This window comes from Strix aluco, chromosome Z (assembly GCF_031877795.1).
Source record: "Strix aluco isolate bStrAlu1 chromosome Z, bStrAlu1.hap1, whole genome shotgun sequence".
Classification (NCBI taxonomy): Eukaryota; Metazoa; Chordata; class Aves; order Strigiformes; family Strigidae; genus Strix; species Strix aluco.
The window spans coordinates 39,052,620-39,077,496 of NC_133971.1; the positions used below are offsets into that span (position 1 = coordinate 39,052,620).

At 38.6% G+C, this 24,877-nt stretch overlaps 1 protein-coding gene across 2 annotated transcripts in view; it reads right to left on the minus strand.

Annotated features, from left to right (window-relative positions):
* The window catches only part of CEMIP2 (cell migration inducing hyaluronidase 2), a 51,407-nt gene that overhangs the window by 15,858 nt on the left and 10,672 nt on the right, over positions 1-24,877 (minus strand). For both annotated transcript variants that reach the window (XM_074812743.1, XM_074812742.1), the window contains exons 2-11: positions 21,771-22,107; positions 16,911-17,051; positions 15,819-16,380; positions 12,992-13,161; positions 11,499-11,687; positions 7,731-7,900; positions 5,001-5,210; positions 4,408-4,613; positions 3,779-3,848; positions 1,230-1,358 (exon numbers count right to left, since the gene is read on the minus strand). In XM_074812743.1, coding sequence (XP_074668844.1) covers positions 1,230-1,358; positions 3,779-3,848; positions 4,408-4,613; positions 5,001-5,210; positions 7,731-7,900; positions 11,499-11,687; positions 12,992-13,161; positions 15,819-16,380; positions 16,911-17,051; positions 21,771-22,095 — 2,172 coding nt within the window. In that variant the 5' untranslated portion in view covers positions 22,096-22,107. The remainder of the gene's footprint in view (positions 1-1,229; positions 1,359-3,778; positions 3,849-4,407; positions 4,614-5,000; positions 5,211-7,730; positions 7,901-11,498; positions 11,688-12,991; positions 13,162-15,818; positions 16,381-16,910; positions 17,052-21,770; positions 22,108-24,877) is intronic.

Sequence of the window (24,877 nt, forward strand, 5' to 3'; positions counted from 1 at the left end):
CACTGCTGTAAAAAATGCTTTGCATTTCACTTTAAAACTAAACTACCTTCACCATTGAAGCTGATTTTTGCCCAATCAACTTGAAACTCAGTAAAGCAGTGTGAAATAATTTGAGGAAACAGAAGCAGAAGGAAGCATTTGTGTTATTCAACCTGAATTACATACACAAATACCTGCAGCTACTTTCACCTCTGATCCAAATTATGATTACAGTTGAGTGCTCCTACACGAGTAGATCCTCAGACCTGCTAGCGCACAAACTGCTACCCTTGTTTAAAGATAATACAGGCTATACAGCTGAAACACTTTTTTATTCAGTATGTTTTAATTCCAGTCTGAACAAATATCCATCACAAACACACCGTTAACACAACTTCTATAAAACCGTGCATTGTTTCTTGGTATCCCAGACACCTGACTGCCAAGTAAAACCAGTTTCACTTGACAAAAAAAAGCCAAAACAATAGTGATCCTGAACTTTATTAGGTAAACTTCAAGCACAAATAAATATTTCAAGTTAGGTGGCTTTGTAAATGTCATTATTTTTTATATATACATATAGATATGTTCACACATGCACAGAGCAGCTAGATCCCAAATGAAAACATTAATTTAAGGACTTTAACTTCACTTAGCTGAATGTGGAAAAGATACTAAAGTCACATTAATAAAACAATACTGAATGCCTGTATCTAGGCTGAGGACCCTCTAACAAAAAACTGTTGCCAATGACTGGGCTCCTGAAGGCAACGTGGAAGCTTAATCTCTAGTCAGAGACTGTGCCACCATGTGCAAAGACCTGAGTTACTGTACGTTAGAGACTCAGAAAAACAGTCACAGTTATTCCAGGAAGCTATTAGATTAATAACAACTGTAAAAAACTTTGATGCTTCAAGGGCCAGCTTTCTTCAGAGTAGAAAACAATGCCATCAGTAAGAGAGTAGCATCTGAAATGCTACTTCTGAGAAAATTATTTCAGTAGAAGTATTAATTCATTTTAGTATTTTGTGCCTTATGAGGATATTAAACACAGTGAATACTCAAAATGTGGTAAGAAACTATACACATGCTTATTATCCACTGTTCTACAATACTTAGATAGAATCATGCAGTTCAAACACAGCATGAATCCACCACCTAACCAGCTTAAAATGTAAACAGACAAGTCTTAATATAGAATAGTTATAAACAAAAGAACTTCAATTTTTTAAAATGAGATAATACATTACCTTAAAATTAGAATGAACTCTGTTGTTATAGAAGATTCCAAGGGGTGTAAGCTCTGACTTGGTTTCAATGGCTAAACTATGAGAATCTCCTGTAGCAACCTTGTGGAACAAATACCATATTCCAGCATCCTGCAAGTAAGGAGAGAATGCCATTACTTATAAGTGAGTCTGATGCTACTATGTCAAAGTGTCAGAGTTAATGCAATTTTTGTATGTCAGTTATATTTCATCACACACTTGATTTTCCTTTGTTTACTAGTAAATCATACCATTTACAGCAAAATACTCAAAACCTTTCCTCTCCTCCTTACTGTTACAGTCTGACTAAAATTTCTTCATTTCTGCTCACATCAGAATTTGATGACACAGCCAAAAAACCCACAAGGGCTTTCAGAAGAAGGAAAAAAAGCACATCAAGAAGCCTGGCCAGTTCAGAGCACTATGCCAATAACATGCAGTAATAATTTCAGCATCTGTTCATTTTCTCCACTTCTTCAACATCCTGCTCTTAAAGAAGCTGGATTTATCTGCTAAATGAGACCCATAAAAGTTTTCCTTTCAAACATATCTGGGTTCACAAGAGGTGTCATCACAACAGCACCTGCATAGCAGATACCTATGAATATGAAAAATTTTGCCTGACCACATGCTCTGTGCACATATGAAATAAAAAAAAAAAAAAAAAAAAATCACTGCACAAGACACATTAAAGGGTTAAACAGTAGCTAAAGAAACACTGCCTACTGAGTGATCCATCCCATGAAAAACAGTCATAGAGTTCACTCATTTCACTCTGAGAATATACTAATCTTCCAAACAGTCCTGGAAATTCTGCTTCTCAGTAACATATTCCCATCTGTAATGATGACACACTTTGACATTTCTGGTGATTAACAGTTCCAAAGCAAATGTGGATGTTCCATTAATAAAAATACCAAAATCTTACTTCACATATAATTAAATACAGCTCTGTGCTTGGCAGACTCAAGTAATTTTTATCCAAAACACATCCTGATGCTTGGAAAAACGTTTAATGAACTTAAAAGCTCCTTAAGCACTTGCAAGCATTCAGAAAAAATGACAAAGTTTCTTTTTCCTCACCCTCTCTCATATACAGCTCAAACAAAAGAAACGTCTATTGCTGATACACCCTTACAATAGGCTTCATTGTGTAATGAAGGAGCTGGGGGGGATGGGGAATGGGATTATTTTATTTGCTTGTGAACTGTTATAGTTTATACCAGCAAAAGCTCTACAGTGCAGAGTTTGTATCAACACAGTTGAAGTATTCTGTTTCTGAAACAATAAGTTGTAGTTCCTTTACACTAATGTGTTTACATCCAATGCAAGGGAGATATATCAGAGTGGCAAAACTTCACAACACACAAATGCTCGCTCTGACCATGCACATACTGGTAGTAAAAGGCAGTGACATTTACTGGGATATGCTACAGAGTCAGAAGACATTGCATGTTTTAAGCACCATATCAAGGAAGCCATTTCCTTTATCTTAGCCTGCAATGCTAAAACAAGGTAAAGGAGTATTACATAAAGCAGAAGAACTGGAAAGACACTGCATTGGGAAGAGAAGAATTGGTTTGATTCAATAAGTGTGTCTAGAACCTTTCCAGTGGTAGACAGTCAACTAGAAAAGTTTGTCCAAAAAAAAAGCCAGATTACACAAAAAGCAGAACAAAATTTTCTAAATTTTTATACTTGAAATATATCAACTCATCTAAATATTTTTAATCCTGTTCTATTAATAACAGTTTATTACGTATTCTATGCCTAAGAATACACCGAGACACACTCATATTCTACCTCCAGCACTGGAGCCTTTGCAACAACAACAGTCTTTGCTGTTTTCCATTCCCACTGATCTCTTCAGAAAAATCCACTCAAAACCATGCACATGTCATCCTCTCATCCAGTATAGAACAAACTCCAGAGCCCTCCTCCACAACATGTACTGAGTAGTTCAGCTTTACTTCACAAGCAGATGTGACAAGAGATTTGCACTAATATAAGGTTCACAAAAACATATAAGCCATCACTGGTGAGAAACAAATTACTAATGACTGACAATAAAAGTGTTTTAGCTGCTTCTTACACAATGAACTTTTTTTTTTTTTAAGTCATTTTTCATTCCAATGACTAGAACTATGAAGACAAAACTTGTGGAGCAGTCACACAGCAAATTCATGACAATCTACAGAAAATACAGAAACCTTAATATGAAATGCACTAGTTCTTTGGAAATAAAAGGATTTATTCCTACATACACACATTGACACTATTGTCAGGCCTATTAATTACAAAGCCGAAGAGATCATCTTTGTTCCAGCCAGAACAAAGATCTCTGGCATCTCTTAAATGCACACCTAGACAAACCCTGCACTTGTAATGGTAAAATGCTGTCAAACATAAAAGAGAAGATATTCATACATAAAAAAGAAAAGTGTATGTACTTTTGGCAGTGTAAATGTTACAGGTTTTACAAATAGCAGTAGCATAAGTAGTTTGTGTTGAATTACATCCATACACCTCACCTGTGAACCTGCTGCTGCATTATTTATAAGATGATTGTTGGGATGAGAAATCCAAAATGTTGAAACTGCCCTGAAATATTATTCAGAAGAAAGTTATTATGGAAAAGGTCTAGTCCCTACAGAAATATCTCCCCTTCATAACAAGCACATCACAAAAACTTAAACTGACATGTGAAGTCACTACTTCACATATGAAATAAAAATCACAACCCCCCCCCACATTTAAAAGTCAAAAATGCGTCTTTTTTTAGTCCAGTGCACAGTATTTTATTTCATACTTGTTCAGATAATGATAAACTGTTTTAATAAGCTTCTACAAGAGATTAGTAGTTTGCAGAAAAACTAGCAGTGACAACTTGAGAATGTGCCTGCCTTTACACAGAAGTAAACATGTGGCCTGAAAAGTCTATTGAACAAGTATCACAAGAAACAACTTTTTCTTTCTCTTCAATAAAAGACAAAATGCTTATTTATTTATTTAATACCACTACTGTGTGAACTACATTTAAAGTGTCTGCATCCATTAAATTATACATAAAAATGTTCCCATCTGTATATTGTCAGGACACCATCAGCAGTTTAACTGCTGCAGCTGGTTTGGTTTTACTTTTTCATCATGAAAGACTCACATGCAGTCTGTGGCTGGCACTGGGACATAACTTCCATACACTTTATCCCTAATACCAATACACATGCTGCTGTTTCTATCTGTAGGAAGAAGAGTGCCTGGTTTCGTGACTAGCCCAAGGTTGTGGAACAAAGTATTCCTCTGCTCAATGCCATCTTCTGTGAAGAAACAGTGACCTAGTGTGTCATAGCCAATGGTGTCCTTTATCTGCAGAAATACAAGTTCATTAGGTCAGTAGCAATAGCATTTACTGAGATTTATTTGACAAGTACCATCTAGTTTAACTATCTTGGCACAGCTGCAGAGTGAGGCTTCAGTATCAGCAGTTCAGATGATCCAAGCACACAGTTTTATTTATCCCTTACAAACATACTACTATGTCTGGACAGCTTAGCTGCCTGGAATAATCTGAAAAAACAGAATGGTGAAATCTGTTAAAAATAAGTTACTGTTTTCACTTGTTCATTTATTCATTGCAATAAAAAGAAAAAGTGCTGAGCATTAAACTTGAAGAAGGGAGAGGGCTATTTTCACTCTAAATGCTTTTTAAAACATTTCTTTCAACACAGCATGTTTTATTCTCCTTGCACCTACCAGCAAGCCATTAGTTGCATGAACAGTCACACATCTGGAAAAACAGTGATGAATGGAAAGACCTTCCAGGTAAGTCTTAAAACTATAACCTCCTCTTTCATCCACATCCCCACAAAGGTGAAAGTGAACAGGGTAACTTCCAATCTGCTGCTGGCCCATTTGCTTCAATTCCACATAGGACAGATGAACAGATGTAAAATTCTTCAAAATCTAAAAACATAGTGAGATGTCCAGAATGAATAATTAACTATTTGCTTTTTAACTAATGGAAATTTAAGTTAATACATCACCTATATCAGATGTACAGAAGTTAGATGTACACAGTTACCACAGACCAACACAAGAAAAGTTGGAACAATTGTCACTGTCTTGCTTTATATCCTGCCTTACAAAACACTATCCTTCATAAATGAGCATGAAAACTAAATCTCCATGTGGCTAAAACAAGAGAAATTTTCACCAGACATGTTGCCACACTTCACTGTTTGGTCTTTACCACCTGGCATGCTAAATATTCTTTACATATAACCACTTATTGTCCAAATAAACAGAAGTTACCGACATCAAGGCCTGTCTATACTGAAGCTGTAGCAGTGTAGCCCATCTGGGACAGACTTAATTGAATAAAATCACTGAAAACAGATTCAAAAAAACCTGTTGAAATACCTGGTCCAACCACCAGCTCAGCACAGGGTCAGCTTAAAGACAGCTGCTCAGCACATCGCCCAAGGAATACCTCCAGCCACAGAGATGCTCACATAACATCAACTGTTTCTTCCCTTCCGTTTTCCTGGTATCTAAGCAGAATTTGCCTTGTTGAAGCTTGGTCCTATTGCCTCTTGTTCTATCACCATGCACCTCCAAGAATTGCTCTGGCCTGTCTGAATTCTCCACAGTGCCTGAAGACAGCAATAAGATCCCTCTTCTCTATCTTCCCCACACCAAACAAGCCTTGTTCTCTCAGCTCCTCCTCATCATCATCAGGTACTCCCACCTTCATGGGACACAGTCCAGTGCACCTACATCTTCTTTGCAATGGGAACCCAAAACTGGGCACAGCATTCCAGAGGAGTTTCTTTATTAAGGAAGATATGAAACTGCCTTCAGAGTCATACAACTTCACAGTAATACCACCCAAGACAGAGTAAAAACATAATGGGGCTGTACCAGTAAGACAGGAAAGCAAAACTATTTTCTTCTACCTAACTTGCTATGAAAACAGAAACCAAGTGCAGCAGCTAAACTGCGAGGAGCTAAATTGAAAAAAAATTTTTTGTTATTTCATTAACTTACCCTTTTAAATCAAAAATAACCATTGCCCTATGCACTTCGTCCTCTATGGAAATTAGCAATATGGACTTTTTTTTTCCCCTCCTCTAATTGCATTCCTAAGGTTTGTATGTCTAAAATACAAAGGGATGGTCAATACCAGGCATCCCTGAGATCTCCCACTCTTAACATTTAAAAGCACTTATGCAGTCATAAAACTACAATCCAACACCTCTCCTCACGGCCACTAAGCCTCCTTTATGCTACTGTTCCAGCGACCAGTAGAAAATCCAGGATGATCAAAGCCCCTGAGGCCATTAACGTTTGCTAGTGCCTAGGCTCCCTCTGCTTGAGCACACAAGATTAACATAAGCCGAAAATGCTTTTAGTGCTGAAGTCTAAGTTTGGCAGCAGACACCAGCTACTCTGAACAGTCTCCTGGGAACAGTTTAACAACTTTGATGACTCAAAATGTTTGTTTTCTGTTCCATCTTCCAGACATCTGAGGGGTCTGCTGTATTTGCACTACTGTGACAGTCAAGGTCATGCTTTGCAAGATTCACAGCTTGTCATTATCTTCTTTCATTACATTATCTTAAACACAAAAGAGTGCCTTGAGTCCACCTACTACTCCTTCACAAAACAAAAGCTGACACACAGTAGGGAAAGGGCGTATTTTCTTTCCCACCATTATGTTCACCACTATAAAACTAAAATCTGCATCCAAATATATTAAAAAGAGAGATTTAAACTGTGACCAACACATAATGAGTACAAATATATTTGCATTTAAAATACAAGGCCTCAAACTTCTCCAGCATTAGTGAAGTCTTGATACACTGCTGTTCAACCCTTTAATCTAAAAACATAAGTGAATACGAATTTACATATTAGTTTATATAATACTACTTTCTCTCACCTTTCTTTATATTTATTGTAATACAAGAAATTAGAAGCAGTTTCTTTTACATAACCTTAGAACTTTCAATTTTTAAAAAATTAAATAAAAAAACACCACGGTCCAACCCAGTTTCTTTCCTCTCCATGCCTCTCTAGTGCCCAGTTTCAGATAAGGCAGATCTCTAGGATTCAATGCTTATCACCTGGGGAGGGAGAAAGGCAGTGAAAGGAGGGAAGACAGAAAAAGGGGAGATCAAACTTTATTCTACAGTATTACAGGATGCACAATCATGGATGTCACCTGTAAGGTTTAATCCCTACCATACAACACTGCAATATATGCTGAATACTTCTACAACATTTCATGCATTGATATCCCTTCCTCTAATTCTGCAGACTAACTTGATGAGTTAAATCTAACTAATCTAGTCCTTTCTATGTAAAGCAGCTGTATGAATTGATGCTCTTTAAGTTTTCAAATCCCTCCAAGTTTAGCATTATTCTTTTTGTCCTCAACATGCCTTTACATGACAGAAAGCTACTTTAAAATGTTTTTCAGACCTTGATATGTCCACCAAATGTATCGTAACTGAAGAACTGACACTCCTTTTCACGATAGCATGTGTTTTCTGTCTCCCCCTTGATTAAGATGTTCCTCGTAAGAACTCCAACTTCTGCCCTCATGTCCACTCCATCAGTAACTTCTCCTACATGAGGAAACTGAGGATTTTCTGTTCAAAAACAATTTTGAAAAAAAAAAAAAAAAAAAGAGTTGTCATTGATTAAAACCAAAACCAACTGCTTTTATATAAGCAAGCTAATTGTAGCAACAAAAGCCATGCATTCTGATACCTTAACATGCTGTTCTCTCTTAGCTCTTTTATGCTAAGGCACACAAAAAGCACGCAGTTGTTAGATGATATACATTAACCCAGCTAACACCAAGCAAATTTCCCCCCTTCCAGACTGCAGTTGACTCAGTGATAGTTAAGCATCTTGCAGGATGATGAATCAAGTATGTTACTTTATGTTTCCTTACAAAAACAAGTGCTATCTACATACTCTTCATTTCAGTAAGACAACAAATCCTAAACAAATCCCAACATTTTACTTGCAAGTTCATCTTAACTTCAGTCCAATAGTTTGTGAACAGAATGGGTAAAAAACAAATAAAAGTTTAAATGAATCCAATGTATCTAGAAAACTTTTAATGAAACACAGATGCAGATTGGCTTTAAATGAAAAAAAAAAGATGCTGGCTGCTTAATCTGTTCCAAAGAAAAGTTAAGAATGGAAAATGAGGCCAAAGTACCTTTAAAAAATACTGTATTCATCCCCCTCTTAAAGAAAAATGTATGTACTTTAGCAACTAAATTCGCTCTTTCCTAGATAGCTTTTCTGAGAATGCATAAACTAAAATTAGGGAAAACAAGATATTCAGGTTTTACACTGTTCTTCCAAAGAAATAATAAATTTTTTATTTGTCTGTGCAAACTGAGAAAATTTTCTGGTCCTGTAAAGCTTAAAAAAAATGTATTTATGTGTTTATTTTTTTTAAATATTTCCCCACCCCTTGTTTTGGTTTGGGTTTTTTTTCCCCTATTTATTGATTCCCTGCATATAGACTGTCACTATCCCTCCAAAGCTTACAATAGGATACAAGCCTAAACTGGTCATTATCACAATATGAAGCAGAACCAAGAGTGGTGTTAACTCTGTACTGTTGAGGATTTATAAAGAGAATAGATGTCTGCAAATGGGACTGTACCCCCCTCCTTGAAGGCTTGCTTATTGTTTTTCCCTGTATTTGAGTAGCATACATAAATCAAGCGAAGAAAGAGTAACTAGGCTCCTACAAAACAATATTTTTTAGTTTTTCTACAACAAAGGGGCCAAAATATCCAAAAACTTAGCAAAAAATACAAGAAATCGTTTCAAAAGATGGTGAATTCTTCAACATGTGAAGTTTACCACTCCACAGAACATTCATTCTTTGTGGAAAAAATATATAAGGTGGTTTGGGGGGGGGGTATTTTTAAGCACTATCTGTTACCATGAAAAAGGAAATTTGATATTGGGGGTTAAAAAACCAAGATGGACCAGTTCAGCTCCTTTAACATATTTTAAAGATATAGATATAGTTCAAATAGCACTTATTTAAAACAAAAAAACCCAAGATTTTATATTTTATGCCATAAGTCTTGTAAAAGAAAAATTAATTTTTAAAAATTCTTTAAAAGCAGCTGCTTTTTCACAGTACATGATTTCCAAGATGAAACTGAGTTTGCACATACACTATTCAGTGGTGACAAAAACCTTCTTAAACTTCATACTGCAACATTCAAGTCAAGTTTTCTCTTAAGAAAGACACTTAAGAACAAAGCCCAGGAAGTGTCATACTCTATGGCACTATGTCAGCTGTGCAGCTTCATGCAGCCTGGTACCCCCTGATGTACAATAAGGTGAACTTAGATATGATTTTTCCATATCTGGGACTTCACAATGCAGTAAAGCATATCTGACCCATGATAACGAATGCCATGGGATACAAACTGCACTGGAAAGTGGACACACAAACAGGCAGTCCCTTAAGACATAGGGGAACAGAAAAGTTTGAGGGCAATCACAGCAAACTTCCGAGAATGGAGAAAGAGAAGAGCAGTTTGAAGAAGAGGAAGTCGCACTGTACAGAGGTGAATGGGACAACACCAGGTCCTGAAGAGCACCAATCGGCTGCTGCAGACTAATACTGCACACTAACACTAGTTAGTTTGTGCTGCAAACTAATGCTGCAGCCCACCAAAAGGGAGCAAGAGGGCACACTCGACCTGAGGCTGGTCAACCACCACGAAGGAGGGCACTGGCACAGAGTGGCAGAAGGAAAACACCGACACCAGCAGAGCCAGGGAGCCAGTCCCATGGGAGGCTCTTATGAAGTCAAGCAGGATGACTCAGATAATAAAAAAGGAAACTGTCAACAACATGCATGATCATTTTGCATGCATCACATCCAAAGGAAAAACAGATTGCAACTACTCAGGGATATCTTGTATGAGCAGCGGCTTGGAAGTGCCACTTACTTCATAACCATTTTGTTGGTGAGGGGTGGAGGGGGAAGGGAGAAGAGAGACAGCGAGGGAGAAGAGAGACAGCGAGGGAGAAGAGAGACAGCGAGGGAGAAGAGAGACAGCGAGGGAGAAGAGAGACAGCGAGGGAGAAGAGAGACAGCGAGGGAGAAGAGAGACAGCGAGGGAGAAGAGAGACAGCGAGGGAGAAGAGAGACAGCGAGGGAGAAGAGAGACAGCGAGGGAGAAGAGAGACAGCGAGGGAGAAGAGAGACAGCGAGGGAGAAGAGAGACAGCGAGGGAGAAGAGAGACAGCGAGGGAGAAGAGAGACAGCGAGGGAGAAGAGAGACAGCGAGGGAGAAGAGAGACAGCGAGGGAGAAGAGAGACAGCGAGGGAGAAGAGAGACAGCGAGGGAGAAGAGAGACAGCGAGGGAGAAGAGAGACAGCGAGGGAGAAGAGAGACAGCGAGGGAGAAGAGAGACAGCGAGGGAGAAGAGAGACAGCGAGGGAGAAGAGAGACAGCGAGGGAGAAGAGAGACAGCGAGGGAGAAGAGAGACAGCGAGGGAGAAGAGAGACAGCGAGGGAGAAGAGAGACAGCGAGGGAGAAGAGAGACAGCGAGGGAGAAGAGAGACAGCGAGGGAGAAGAGAGACAGCGAGGGAGAAGAGAGACAGCGAGGGAGAAGAGAGACAGCGAGGGAGAAGAGAGACAGCGAGGGAGAAGAGAGACAGCGAGGGAGAAGAGAGACAGCGAGGGAGAAGAGAGACAGCGAGGGAGAAGAAAAAAGGTTCAAAGATTTCCATTTTCTTTTTTCTTCCCTTTTTTGTTTTCCTTTTCTCCTTTTTTAATAAATATCAACAGAAAAAATTATAATGATAACACTTCAAAAGATGAGAAGGGCACTAAAGGAAATGGTAATGACCACAACAGCCATTCAAGCATAAAGAGAACTAGTGAAAAGACAGAAAGGAGCCAAGAAAGGAAAACAATTGTAATCCTCTTGGAAGAAAACTAAAGTGTTCAATGACCCTGTGAAGAAAGGAGAAAGAAAAGTTAGTATGGTAAGCTGCGAGGCAAACCTGGCATTATACTGAGCAATTTTATAGCAAGCAGAAGTACACATTCCTGTATACAGAAAAAAAGCAATACAGAGATAGGTGAACAGCCTGTTCTTTACCGCTCACACTGAAAGGGACTGTCCAGGCTGTACTATGGTGAATATGTATTTCACATGAATCTTCAAGTCGTGACTGCTCTCATACCTTTGACTTTGACCTGATGCTTTGTACACTCTGGGCAGGGAAGGAGAGTGAATTCCTCTGTCTGATACATTGAATAGTCTGTGCTTGCGACCACAATCCGGTCTCCAGGCTCCCAACTACTAACATCATCCAGAAGGTTCAGTATCACTCCACCTACAGCTTCTACCTGGAAGCCGGAAATTGGGACACCTAATTAAAAAAAAAAAAAAGAAGTAAATATAAGATTATATTCACCTTTATATGAAACCATCTCCAAGAGATACTAATAAATTTGTAAGATTTCACAAGCTCCAAAGCCCTGTAAAGTACAATTCTGCTCTGAAATGTGCCAGTGTGAGATACCATTTCAGCCTGCTTATTTGGTGGATCTCAAATAAAACAAATGGAGAAGATGGAACTAACAGTGACAGGGAAAAAAATTTATCTTTTTTTTTTAAAAAAAAAAGACCTAATATCATATGGCAACAATTTGTAGGTCCAGCTACCTTTACTTGTTTCAAGTGACATTTTTCTGCAATTTAAAACTCTACAGATGTAATCAAGGACCTGGCAAAACAAAGTAGAGGGACTTTTCTTTTTATTCACAACTAATGAAACAGTTTGGCAGGGTAAATTACACACACATGCTATTTCACTGTATTGTGATGGCTTTGCATAAGTTCAGCAACTCTTGCTCACTCTTGACCCTAACTCTACTGGTAAGTAAAAGATGTATTTTGGTGGATTTTATTACTTTTTAAAATAAATCTATATATTTTCATAGGCCTGTAATGAACAGTAAAGGAGTAGTATCAAATAGCTCAATTACTTAACAAATAAATAGCCAACTACCACAAAAAAATTCTTCTGAGGCAAATACAATATTGCTTAGCAATTCTACAAAGAGAAAAAGATGACTGCCCATAAAAAGTGAAACTCAGATCAAAGATATCTTAAACACAAAAATTACTAAGGGATAAAAACAAATGAGTGGTAGGCCTTCCAGGCTTTTTGTACCACTGATTCAACTTGTTATGAGAAAAGCTGACTAAAGTTCAGCATCAAACAGCAACAGAAGATTGTACCAAGAATAAAACTTAGAAATAAAACAAGAATAAAAAATTAAATTTCTCTTTGCTTCTACCAAGTTTTCTTTTTACAATGATAATCACCGTCTCAGAAGCTGAGATTTAAAATATATGACTAATTACTAAAAGGAAAAAAAAGCCTGTTTCAGCCTTTTATAAAACCCCTTATCTGTATCTAAATATGTTAAAAATGAAGACTTTTAATGTTATGTTGTTCACATACAGTATACAAATAGGTTGAGAAAATAGATTGCACTGAAGAACTGTGTCCTCATACTTCATCCATAACAAGAAAAAAACAAACAAAAAACCCCCCTTACAGCACTCAGAAATTTAAATTACAACCAACAGTTCGAGTGAAAAAAAGCATATACAACATTTTTTACTTCTTCCCCAACTGCAGGATTTCACAAAATGCTTTCCTACCATCATTCCATTCACTGTAAGCTCTCACAACAAACTTCTGACCATCCAATGTGAAAAACTCTTTCTGAGCAAGAGCCTTCCCACCAGTGCTGTGATTTTCATAGTCTCTCACTGATTCATTACAGGAAGAATTTCCACCACCTATGACACCAACGAAAGCCCAGGCTTGCCTGTAAAAAACGAAAGTAAATGTTTAAGTATAATGGCCCTTAACAATTTCTTCACAAACAGGTACAAGACAAGGAGCACAGAAGTCATAGATAATCCTTCTGCCCGCTCTTCCAAATTAATGTTAAAATTCAACTTCAAAATGCAGAAGAAACATGGGTAGATCTCACTGAAAAGAAACAATTTAAAATAATTGGATGTCCTATATACAAATTGGCAAATACAAGAACTCTTAACGGAGAAGACGTTCAGACACATTTTTAGTACAACATCCAAGATACCATTTTTCCAAAAGCAAATCACAAGACATGAGTGACAGAAGCGATTCAGGATCCTATACCCTAACAGCTTTATGAGGCCACAGGAAGACTAGGAGCCAGTGCCGACATTCCTGCCACAGCCCTCTACCATCAACGCACAAGTGGCGTCCCAGAGTGGTGCCCAGGAGTCCCTGGAGACCACGCTTGCATCAGGCCGGGAAGGATGGACACAGGCAGCAGCAGCCACTGGCTATCACTGCACTTGATGGGCAATATGTTTTGAATCTTTCAGGATGCTCAGACTCAGAAAAGGAATCGCACACTGTTATACAACCTTTGCACGAATGATCACTGATGTTTCTGAAGGCTAAGACCAAAGGTTTTTGCTTTTCCCCCTCACTGCCCCTTCCGTCATCTGGTCGCCTACTTGACTGAGCACTGGCATGGAGCAAGGAACTGTCCTGGATGTACTTCCCCTTCCTACAGCTCTGCTCAATGCACCCAAGTTTTTGGAAGTGAAAAACAAACAATGTACGCCACAGAAAGCTGCCACCAAGTTCGAAATACAAGACTATTTTGCTGTCCTTTACTGCTCTGTAATGTCATAATTATGTGTGCAGAGGAAGAAGTCGAGATCATCTATTAAAAAGCTGAACAGTTTTGCATCATTAAAGTTGAATCATTCACCCCAAATGAAAACAGTGTCAGCTAGATGAACTGTAGTCTGTTGCTAATGGTTGATTCAAAGGCAGATATTAAAGCCACTTTCAATTCAGTTGCCTTTATTTCAGTCCCCTCATGTTGTTCTTACTGAGTGGATTAAAAGACCAAATTAAACTGTTTAGTGTTAACCTGTTCACAAGAATAGTACATAGTGGGCCAGCTTTTCAATAGTGGCAGTGAACAAGCTGAATGTTTCACATACCAACATTTAAAGTAAGTATCAAGATATTTTAATGCATACTATTTTGCAGGAAGAGGCCAAAGGGAAGAGGGATGTAATGAAGTGTTCACCTCCATGCCAAAATCTTCTTCACTAGCTTTACAGGTTTAACAAAACAACCCCGCTTTTCCTCACTGAGCACTTGGTGAGAGCTTCTCACCTGTCTTCCACAGCAGAAGACAATTTTGTGTGCTTATGGAGCCTCTACCAACTAATAAAAAGCAGAAAAGAAACTGTTCAGTAGAGAAGAAAGGCTGCTTCTTCCCTACTGAAGGCTGAAGAAGATCCTCATTTCAAACAAACCAGTGTGGAGGTCACAGGCAGGGATAAACACCAGAAACCTAGGTCTCTGCACCAGGTCGAGGCTGACTGCACAGCGACCTGAACAACCTCCACACAGGATTCACTGCTTTCACGAGGTGGTACATATTACATCAGCACCTCTGACCAAACTGCTTCAGAGGCAGAGCTGCAAGCACTTTCCATTCCATGACCACATGCTTACACAGCCACTGACACAGATGTGCTCCTGACAGGAACCAGGGTCAGAACATGCCATCCTGACTGACGCCCCAGCCTGCCTCTGCCAAAGCAGAGGGAGGAAACTAACTGGAATCCAGATGTTGTGGGATAGCAAGGGGTAAGAATAGAACGGAAAAACTAAATGACAGATTTCCTGGAAAATAGAAACAGGTTATACAACATGATCTTAATGGAAACTGAAGAACAGACTGACAGTTAGTTAGGAGACCTGGTGTCCTTTTCACTTGTATTCCTAACCCTGTGCAGCACAAAGCCACGTTCAGAACACACAGTGCAAAAAGTCATTTGCAACAACTAAATGAATGGCAGAGCAGTTTAAGTTTCGTGCTTTAATAATTCCTATTACATGTCTTCTATTGTCCTACCATCCAAACCCTCACCAACTGAAAAGAACGGTCAAAGGATACAAAAATATCTCACAAGTGTACTTCAATTACAAAATACTTTCAGAGATCAGTTTCCTTGCAGAATCAGTGGAAGGGTAATGTTCTTTCATTTCAACAGTGCATAGGTATGAATAAGACGCTGTTTGTATACAGGATTAGCACCCCTTCCCTGTATTCACTTTCTACCTTGGCATTCCTTGCTCCTCCAAACATATACTAAAAATTCACCTAGCAACTGTTTTCTGTGTGTTTGAATGAGGAAAAATTTCTCGCTGCACCCAGTTTTAATTTCTGTAAAGAATAGTGAAAGAAAGCAATTATGAGTAATAGTCTATCACACAGATACCTATAACTCTTAGTCTCTGCACTATCAAAATACTGAATACTACTACTGCAGTACTACGTACAACACAGAGAATCCTTTGAAGACTTTAAGAACAGACATTCAAAGTTTAACGAATCCCCCAAAGGTGGCAGAATATGTATCTAATCTTTATTCAGCACAAAAGGGAAAATAAATTATTTACCTGTAACTCAATTTTCTGACAAATTTACTTCCCAGAAGATTTTGAATAGTCACTCTGGTTTTCTCCAATAGATTTTTAGCAGCTGAATCTCCTACAGCAATAGCAACAATGCGACCAGGACTTCCAGTTTCCAGTAAGTTCTGGAGCTTCGAGCTTTCTTCTGAACGTTCATGAGTATCAAACTTCAGCACTTCCAAAATCTCTGCTGTATCCTGATCGATCACTCTCACATTTAGTCCTCGAGAAAAATTCTTTTTAAATGTATAATGACCATAGGCCAGCCCTGAGAAATACACAGTCTTTGACAGAAGAGTCCATGATAACTTCTGGTGCCCATGCAACTCCAGTGTTCCTTCAGGGCCCACACCAATAAATTTTTTGCCAAATTCTGGCACATCAGCACCTTCGTTTGACTTTCCATACAAAACAATAGTTGCTTTGGATTTATAGCGGCATTTCTCTGCTCCAACATGAAGCATTCCACCATCCTTTATCAGGATAAATCGAGTTCTCAAGGTAATATTTTTAGAACCTTCTTTATCATCACCAAAAACAAGTAACCCTAAAGGAAAAAAAAATATTTCTGTAGGTCAAAGCAAAATTCAGATAGAGTCAAAGAACCAAGTTCTGCAATAAGAACAACAGAAAAATTACAGATTTATTTTCCACACCCATGAATTAAGCTTTACACTCTTGCATATGTTTAAGAATATTTGGGAAAGTAACTCCTACCAATTGTGATTTATCTTTCTAAAAATTTGGTCAGTTAATTCCCAATTTTTTCTGTCACTTTGGTAGAATTACTATCATACCACAGTCACCATCAGAAAAGATTTTGTACAAGGAAGGCTACTACACAAGTCTTCTTTTACTATATCCTACAGAAAACCACGTCAGTGCTCCACTGAAAAGACTCCATAGTGTTCTTTCATCTTTTTAATGATATCCCTGGCCTGGTAGCAGGCTGAAAAGTAGAAGTAGGGGAACTGGTCAATAGCTGAAATACAAGATTCCAACACGTTTTTCATGTAATCACAGAACGGAAAACTATGCAGTAAACTGAAGCATGATGTTCATCTTGTCATTTCATACCTCCATCTTGTATAACTATAGAGTGTACTGTAGCATCCGAGTTCAGACGAAACAAATCCCCCTTTTTGATAAAAACTCTCTTTTCAGGATCTTTTCCAGGGCTCCAGTTTTTAAGACGAGGATTCTGATCGGGACAATTCTCTGCAATACAATGTGAAATTCAGCTTTTATAAACAAGCATCATCACATCAATCAAGTCAGCGTTAAGATGAACACGAGCAAGGCAGTCACCCACAAAGGATTCCCACCTCCTTCTGTGGTTACAATAGTGCAGCCACTGATGTTACTGTTTGTATTCGAGCAGCCAAAAAGATACCTGAAAGGTGGCTAAACTCTCAAGAGTGGGAAGGCATTCTTATACTGAATTAAACTACTGATGACCACAGACTGAACTGTCAACATACACTGTTGACAATAGATATTTTTGAACGCCACCTGATTTTTTAAAGATTTTCTATATCACCTGCAGTAAATGAGGAGAGGTCAGTGGGAAGCACTCAGATCCACAGCACTCACACTGATCACTGGATGTCCTAGGCCAGTTACCTGGGCCAGCTAACATGGTTGTAAAGCATCTAAATATCTCACCTCCCTGAAGATCTCTCCCTCTGTGAGAACGAGTGATCCCTTCTTGCTTTTAAGCATCCAAATCACTCAGTGTGGGTTTGCAAGTAAGGGATAAAGAGGGACAAGACATCCTTAGTATATTTAGTATAATACCTTACTGGTTAGAGCAGCTTCCTGGGAGACAAGACATTCAGGTCTAAACTCACAATTTGTACTCCTTAAGAAGTCAGCTTAAATGTCAGGCTACAAACCACAAGAGAGAAGCAACACACGCAACCCTTGCTGAAACCCTGATGAAGGTCTGTCTGGCACTACACAGGCAGTAATACCATCCTAGGAGGCCAGAAAAAGAGAAGCAGCAGCAAGAAGTGACAGGGTTGTGTGATTTCAGATGAAGTTACAGCTATGTAGTATTTACAGCACACATATCTTTAGCATATTAAGCAGCTGAGTAATGCAGCAGCATAGACATACTACAGAAATGGGAAGGATATTCTTTTGGTAAGAAAACCCAAGGAAAAGTCAGACTGAAAATATTTTTCTTAAGCAAAAGACAACCAAAAGATGCCAAAACAAACAGGTTAGCAGTCTGACTGAGACTAAGTCAAAATAGCCTTTTCACATCTTATCTTCTGGAGAAAAACACCCACACATCTGCAATGCAACTTTGGGGGCAAAAAGCTATTGGCAAAAGCCCATTCTTGCAAAATCTAAAGAAAGTGAAACCTATGCACAAGTTTAACACAAGCCAGCCTTAGTTTTGCTGACAGAAATGTTTTTCCTTTGGTATTACTCTCCACATTTCAATCCTTTCCAACTCAGGAAACCCACATAAACCAAGATTTGACTACCAATGGGAAAAAATTAGCAGAACTGCATACAGGCAAAAGGCATCCAACTAGTAATATAAAGATAAAAGCAAAAGAACATCTTTTGGGGGGGATCCTAAGACGACAGCGTCTAGAAAATGAAATTCAACACATGAGGGAAAGCCAAAAAGCAAGAAGCACTGCGATCAGCAAGAGTGCCGAGCACTCATCTCTATTTCCTGACTTAGGCAGAATCACTAAACCCCTTCCCCCACACACCACGCACACAAGCACTGTGAAGAAACACTTATTTCCTGGCTGGTAGCAAAGGGCAATGTGAGGAAACCGTGAGTCAGCAACCTGATGATTTCTGCTTAACATGATTCACAGAGAAGACCTAGTAACTGAAACTTTTCTGTTGAGTCAGAAAGAAGAGGTATAGCATGGTAACAAAAAAAATTAACTCTACTGTACATTGCAATCCAGCAAGGAAGCATCAGCATCAGAAATACGCAGTCCTGTAATGCAAGCATGCTTCTGAAGCATGGTGGATCAACTTTTTGGCAAGCAGATCAGAGGTACTCAGGAAAAGCATTTTGAAATTCTCCCTTACCAATTGCAGTGGGTTGCAGGGAAACATGAACTATTTAGTACTTCACCATATGCTACCTCCAAAATTACTGATTAGATTTTACAGGCCACAGTCCTTGCCTCTACAGTTAAGGTTAAATGAAAACAGAAGCTTAGACTAGAAAATGTTAGGTAGTATGGCCTTGCCAAATTTAACCACTCATGTTGAAAACTTGAAGTCAAGCCTCTGCTTCAGAGTATTTTGCAAAAATGGGTCAGCTTTCCTTAAGATTTAGTTGCTTCTAATAGAGTTGGGGGCAGGGAGGGGAGGAAGTAATATTTTTGCAAATGGTGAAGGAAAAAAAAAACCACAACCAAAAAATACCCTGCAAAAAAAAAGTATTTTAGAACCTTCCATATGCTGGAACAAGGATATGAAATTTGGCAGGAGAAAAAGCAGGAAACAGTTCTCAAGATGGAGATAAAGAGCTACTTTCTACCTGCTTAGTCACCAAGTCTGGAGTTTTGAAGGCCTCTGGGAAAAAGTTATCAGTGTTATATTATGCTCGGCAGAAGTTTGTCACAGTCTGGCAGCTAAATTTTCTGAGGATCCTGTTTACCCTGGGCAAACTCCAGCCAAGAGCTGCAAAGGCCAAGCAGAACTTTTCCCTGAAAATCTCCCCAGCTTGTCATCCTGACCCTGCAGCACAAGCCCCTGGAAACAGGGAAGGAAATTGCATTTCCAGTGCTCTCCCTGATCTTCAGTGTTCAGGAGTCCTTCGGAAAAAAGATGATGACAGGAAGATAGAAGCAAGGAGGAAAAGAGAAACCAGCTGACAGGCAGGAACAGAAATGCAGATAAGTATCATTTTCCCTTTGGGGAAGGTATGCTGGAGGTTTAGGATTTACACGCAATTACTACTAAGTGTCACATTCGCTCCCCTGCCTTTTAAACAGCCATTAAAAGTACTGACAATTTGGATTTCCAATTAGCCATTAAGAACACACCTAGCTGGAACTGGTGTCATTGGCTGCAGTACCACATGTACTAGGTTGGAGCGAAGCGTATTACCGTTTCAACCTGTTGGGAAACTTTTGTGGAGTTGCTGCAAAAACTATACTGCAAGATTAAAATTTCAGCCTTTCCTTGGTGACTGTAGGAGTTTCCCTTGTGTCAGGGTTCCCAAAGGATTCTATAGGTGCGTGTTTGGTTTTTTTAAAGGACAATGCAGGGAAACTGCAGAAAGACACAGTGCAACAATTAATGCTGAAAACTGGCCAGGACTTCCATCAAGAAGCAGTGGGACATTGAAGGAAAGCGGTCACGACCTTGGCTTAATCCCTAGTCCTTATGTAAGTCATTACTGTAGACAAAAAAAAGCCCATCTACTAAATCACAGCAACTCTTCCTGCAACATCCTCAGTACTCCTGGTGATCCATCAGCCATGTGCTGACCATGCATTAAGTGCAAAAATCCACACAACTCAATGCCTCTGGAATGAGCTAGTGCAGATGAAGCAAAACCATTCCAAAACCACTTACATTTTTTAAAAAGTCAAGCCACCTCCTTAACATTATCAGCTTTCAAAGCATAAGGGGACTATTTTATGTATCCCACAACACACAATTAACACCCCACTTCTACTAAAACCATCATCAAAATCCACAACTTTTAGTTAATTAAAAGTTAAAGTCTTGGTATCAAAGCGGGAAGGTTTTTTCCCCCCCCAAAGTACTTCTCAGAGTCAACTGGCTAAGTCACCCTTCAGCTTTCTCTTGAACTTGGCTGTAAATGAAGTACTTACTGCAGATATGCCCTATTACCAGTGATCTGGATCACAACATAGCAGTAACTTTCCATTTACTACTCCCTCAGTTTTTTTTATTTTCCTTCATAATTATGAATAATACTCAGTAACTTCACCCAAGAAGAGATCTCGGCAAGCCACCACCAAGAACAGTCCAGTTAGATGTGTGCACTCATTTTGTACTGTCATCTGAAATCTTTCATTGATGATCTAATTTGTTCAGCCTGTGTTGCATTGACTTTGGAAACTGGAACTTTGAGTTACTGTGCCAAAAGCCACTGAAGAGTCTAAGTCTGTTGTGCTACAATAGCCAACAGTTTCAATTCAAAACCCTGTTTAGCTTTTAGAAACCTGACTTCTGCCTTTAAAAAAACCAAAACAAAACAAATCCAACAAAACAGCCCATGCTCCAAACTATACTACCAAACTTTAGCAACTGCATGTCATAGCAGCTCCTAGCAGTATTTGGCCAGAGGAATGTATGCTTAGTGATCAGCGGTTAATCACATCACCTTTCATGCTTTATAACCTTCTAACACATTTGGGAGTTTTTCCAAATCCAGTGAAAGTTGCCTAGTTTCCTAAGATTATCTGGAAAAAATCAGGGCTAATAGATCAAAAAGATCCCTGCCCAATTTGTGTATAAACAAAGCAAACTGTTTATACTGCTAGTATAAATTCTGGTAGATTTTTAAACGTTTTCACTTGAACACTCTTTTACTACCTTCCTCAGTTACTGCTTAAACAGTCAGGACTTCATTCTGACTGCGATTTGTGAACATACTGGACAGCTTCTTCTGCAGACAAAAATAATTACACTTCTACAACACTCATGGTTCTTTCCCCTTCACCAGCAGTCTTTATTTACTGCTGTGCCTTTTTGTTTCATGTAAGTAAATCAAATTATTCACATTAAAAACATAAAAATTACACTGATAACAGAAAAAGGAGCTAAATTTAGCCCCCAAAACTGCTTCACTCCATGTTAAAATTGCAATAAGTGTCCTATTTTTGCACTTTGAACACTACTCCCAATGATGACTTATTGAATTACGTTCACAGGGACCATAACTTCTAGGATGATTTTGTTTGCAAAAGAACTTACCATCTGGAGCATATTTTGAAGCTATTCCCAAAAAAATCCCCAGTGCAATAAAAAGTGAAAGGCTAGAAATGGAAAAGCAAATGAGAGTATTTTTATGCCTGTTGGCTTCTGCCTGGCGGCGGTGCTGATCCACTGGTAAGGATGGGAGTCTTGTCCGGGCTTCCTGTCTTGCAGAGGTAAATTCAGCTGCAGCATGGCTCTGCGAAGGTGGTGGGGGACGGAGAGGGGCAATTCTCCCCGGGACGTACCCCGAAGACCTGTGACTGCTCCCGTTCTGAGGCCGGAGGAAAGCAGGGGAGCTCCCCCTCGCATCAGTGTCTTGCATGTTATAAAGTCACTGTAACACATACACACAGAGGGAAAAAATAAGAGACAGGCTTTCAGAATACAGGTATGATACATAAAAGAAAAAAAGAAACAAAGAGCAATTTTAAGCCACCTGCGTTCTTAAGAACAGTCACTGAAACTGTGGCTATTTACAAAGTATCAGTCACTCAGTTTCTACCTGTCATTTGCCCTGGTATAACAGCTTGAAACAACAGTATATACATCTTCAACAAAATTAACTCAAAAGCATTTGTTATGGGAACACAGTACAGCACAGAGCATTTCTTTGTAGTTCCACTAGGTATTTTTCAGTGTTTTCATAGTTAACTTGTATAATGCAATTAAGAAACAAACTGAACAATGAGAAAGCTAGCAACCCCTTCCTCCCCGCAGTTATGCAAAGAATGCTTAAGTGTATTTCTTCTGCACTCAGAAGCTGAACAAACTCCTCACTGTTTTCCTTTATAGAAAAGAAGCTGAAAGAGACAAGCCTTCCTCCCACACTGGAAGTAGCAAAAATCATTTAAATTTAATTCGTAAAATATCAAACACAAATTTCTTTATATTCATACTGATGAAACTTAGTCAACACTTTTAATTAGCTGAGGCATATAGAGCCTGCAAACTCTTAATTTACTCACAGCGGGATTCACTTGCTAATAAAGGTGCATCAGGAATGATCCTGTAGGAAAGTCATCTGCATCTTGTTCAGCAAACCTCATGGTTTTTCTTGTTGCTGAGATGCCTGGGTTTGAACACAAAACATGACTGTTCCACATCTCTGCACCTAACACCCAGAAGCGAATGCTACTTTTATGTTGGTTACTAGTGTTGTTTCCATCTTTTTCTGAAGCAGCCAATGAGGAAAGCCTACCAAAACCATCACTGCCTGGCGCATCCTCACCAGCAGTTCTAACCAACCACACTTTTCTGGTGTGCTTTAAGAGATGCAAAACTGCATTTGACTGTTTTCTCAGGCTTTCTGGTCAACTGTGTTGTATTGTATGGAGTATCCACAAAGTTGGCATGTTTTTGGTTTTTTTTTTTTTTTTTGAAATTAACATTTCTTAGGGATGGGATTTTTTGAGAAGACTGCTCAAGTTTCAGTTAACTGAAACCTAACTTTCTAAACCAAATCCTGAAGGGGATTTAGGCATAAATCACGTGTATTAATGGCAAAATTAATTATGAAAATAAAAACTACCAAAACCGGAAGAGCATAAAGATCCTCTTTCTCTTCCATTAACAAAGGGAAGTCTGAGCTATACTCTGAAGTGCCAGGCACGCTGGTGAAGGAAAAACATGATAACTGTAATCTTATTCTGAGAAGTACCAAAGGAATCTTTTGTCTCACATGCTGCAAAATCTGATACTTCACTCTTTCAAGGCAAAAGAGTTGTTATTATTAAACAGGCTAGATTACCCTTTCATGGGAGGCAACGCATCTCCAGATATACACACAATGACAATAAAGGCACTGAAACATTAATGAAACATTAACTGGAGTAGCTATCCCAGAGCGCAAAAATTACAGCAAGTCCTCCAGCAGTGTTTCTTGCACCTGTTCATTGTAGCAAATCAATTTTCACCATTCTCCTTTATGTTCTTTGAGAAACTATTTCCCAAACCTAATCCTCTGCTCTCAAACTTAACTGCACAATACATTATGAGCACTGTGGAACAGCTTGCTTTCACCACATGTGCTTTTATACTCAACTAATCATCTTTCAGCAGTGAAAACTCAATGATTTCTATGTTTTAGAAGTCGTGTTAAAAGCTGAGTAGAGAAGGAGCTTTTCAACTAAATCAAAGGCAGTATTTATGTCAAGCTGAAACAAATACCAAAGTATCTTTTTAATTAAAAATGTAAAGAAAACTGATCTAGCATTGAATTTTTTTATGGTTTGGCCTCCCAACTCCTTAAACTTGGTTAAAAAGTTTTCAAATATGGCATTTATCTTTCACACTGACAAAATGACTACAGAGTGTTCATTATAACATGATACAAAGAGTTAACAAATTTGTTAATTGCTTGGCTATATCAACTAAAGCCACTAAGTTATGCAAAACTTAACTTACTTTTGCAAAATAATTTTACCGCAATTTTGCCTAGTAAGGCTTCTTTAAGTATGCTAGCCCTTTAAAGAGAGAAGTCATTCATTACAACAGACATCAAAAACACTTGTGTCATATTTCAAGCATATTTTGCTTTGTACAAAGCATTCCACCTTGTTTGCAAGCCTCATTTAACAAACTGTAAAAGTATTCCAACTATCCCACTCATGTGCAAACACAGGTCACCCCAAGGACAGGTGGAAAAGAGGCTGCAGAAACACTGTCTTACCCATTACAAAATAAAAATGATGAAACAAAGCCATAAGGAGATAGCACAACCAAAAGATTTACTATACAGTTTTTCCATTACAACAGCCGTAACCATTTCAACACTTCCTTCCCTCTTCCTGTGTTATTTGAAATTCTCTAGCTGAAGCATCTTTTCTATTCTGTAGAGCAGATAGTGGCTTTTCTTTAAAATTAAGACACATTGATAATATGATTGAAATAAATGACTTGTTTATTCCCACCCTGTGGAAGTCTTCACATAACACCACCCAAATACAAGTATAGTCATTGGCTATATGGCCAGTTATGCCCTAGAGACTGTGGTCATGTGGTTGCACAAATACAGTTTGAGTGAAATGCAAGGGGGAAAAAAAAAAAAATCTATTTGAACTATTTAAATGCCACATTTCCTTGCAAGTTTCTATGCACCTGAATTT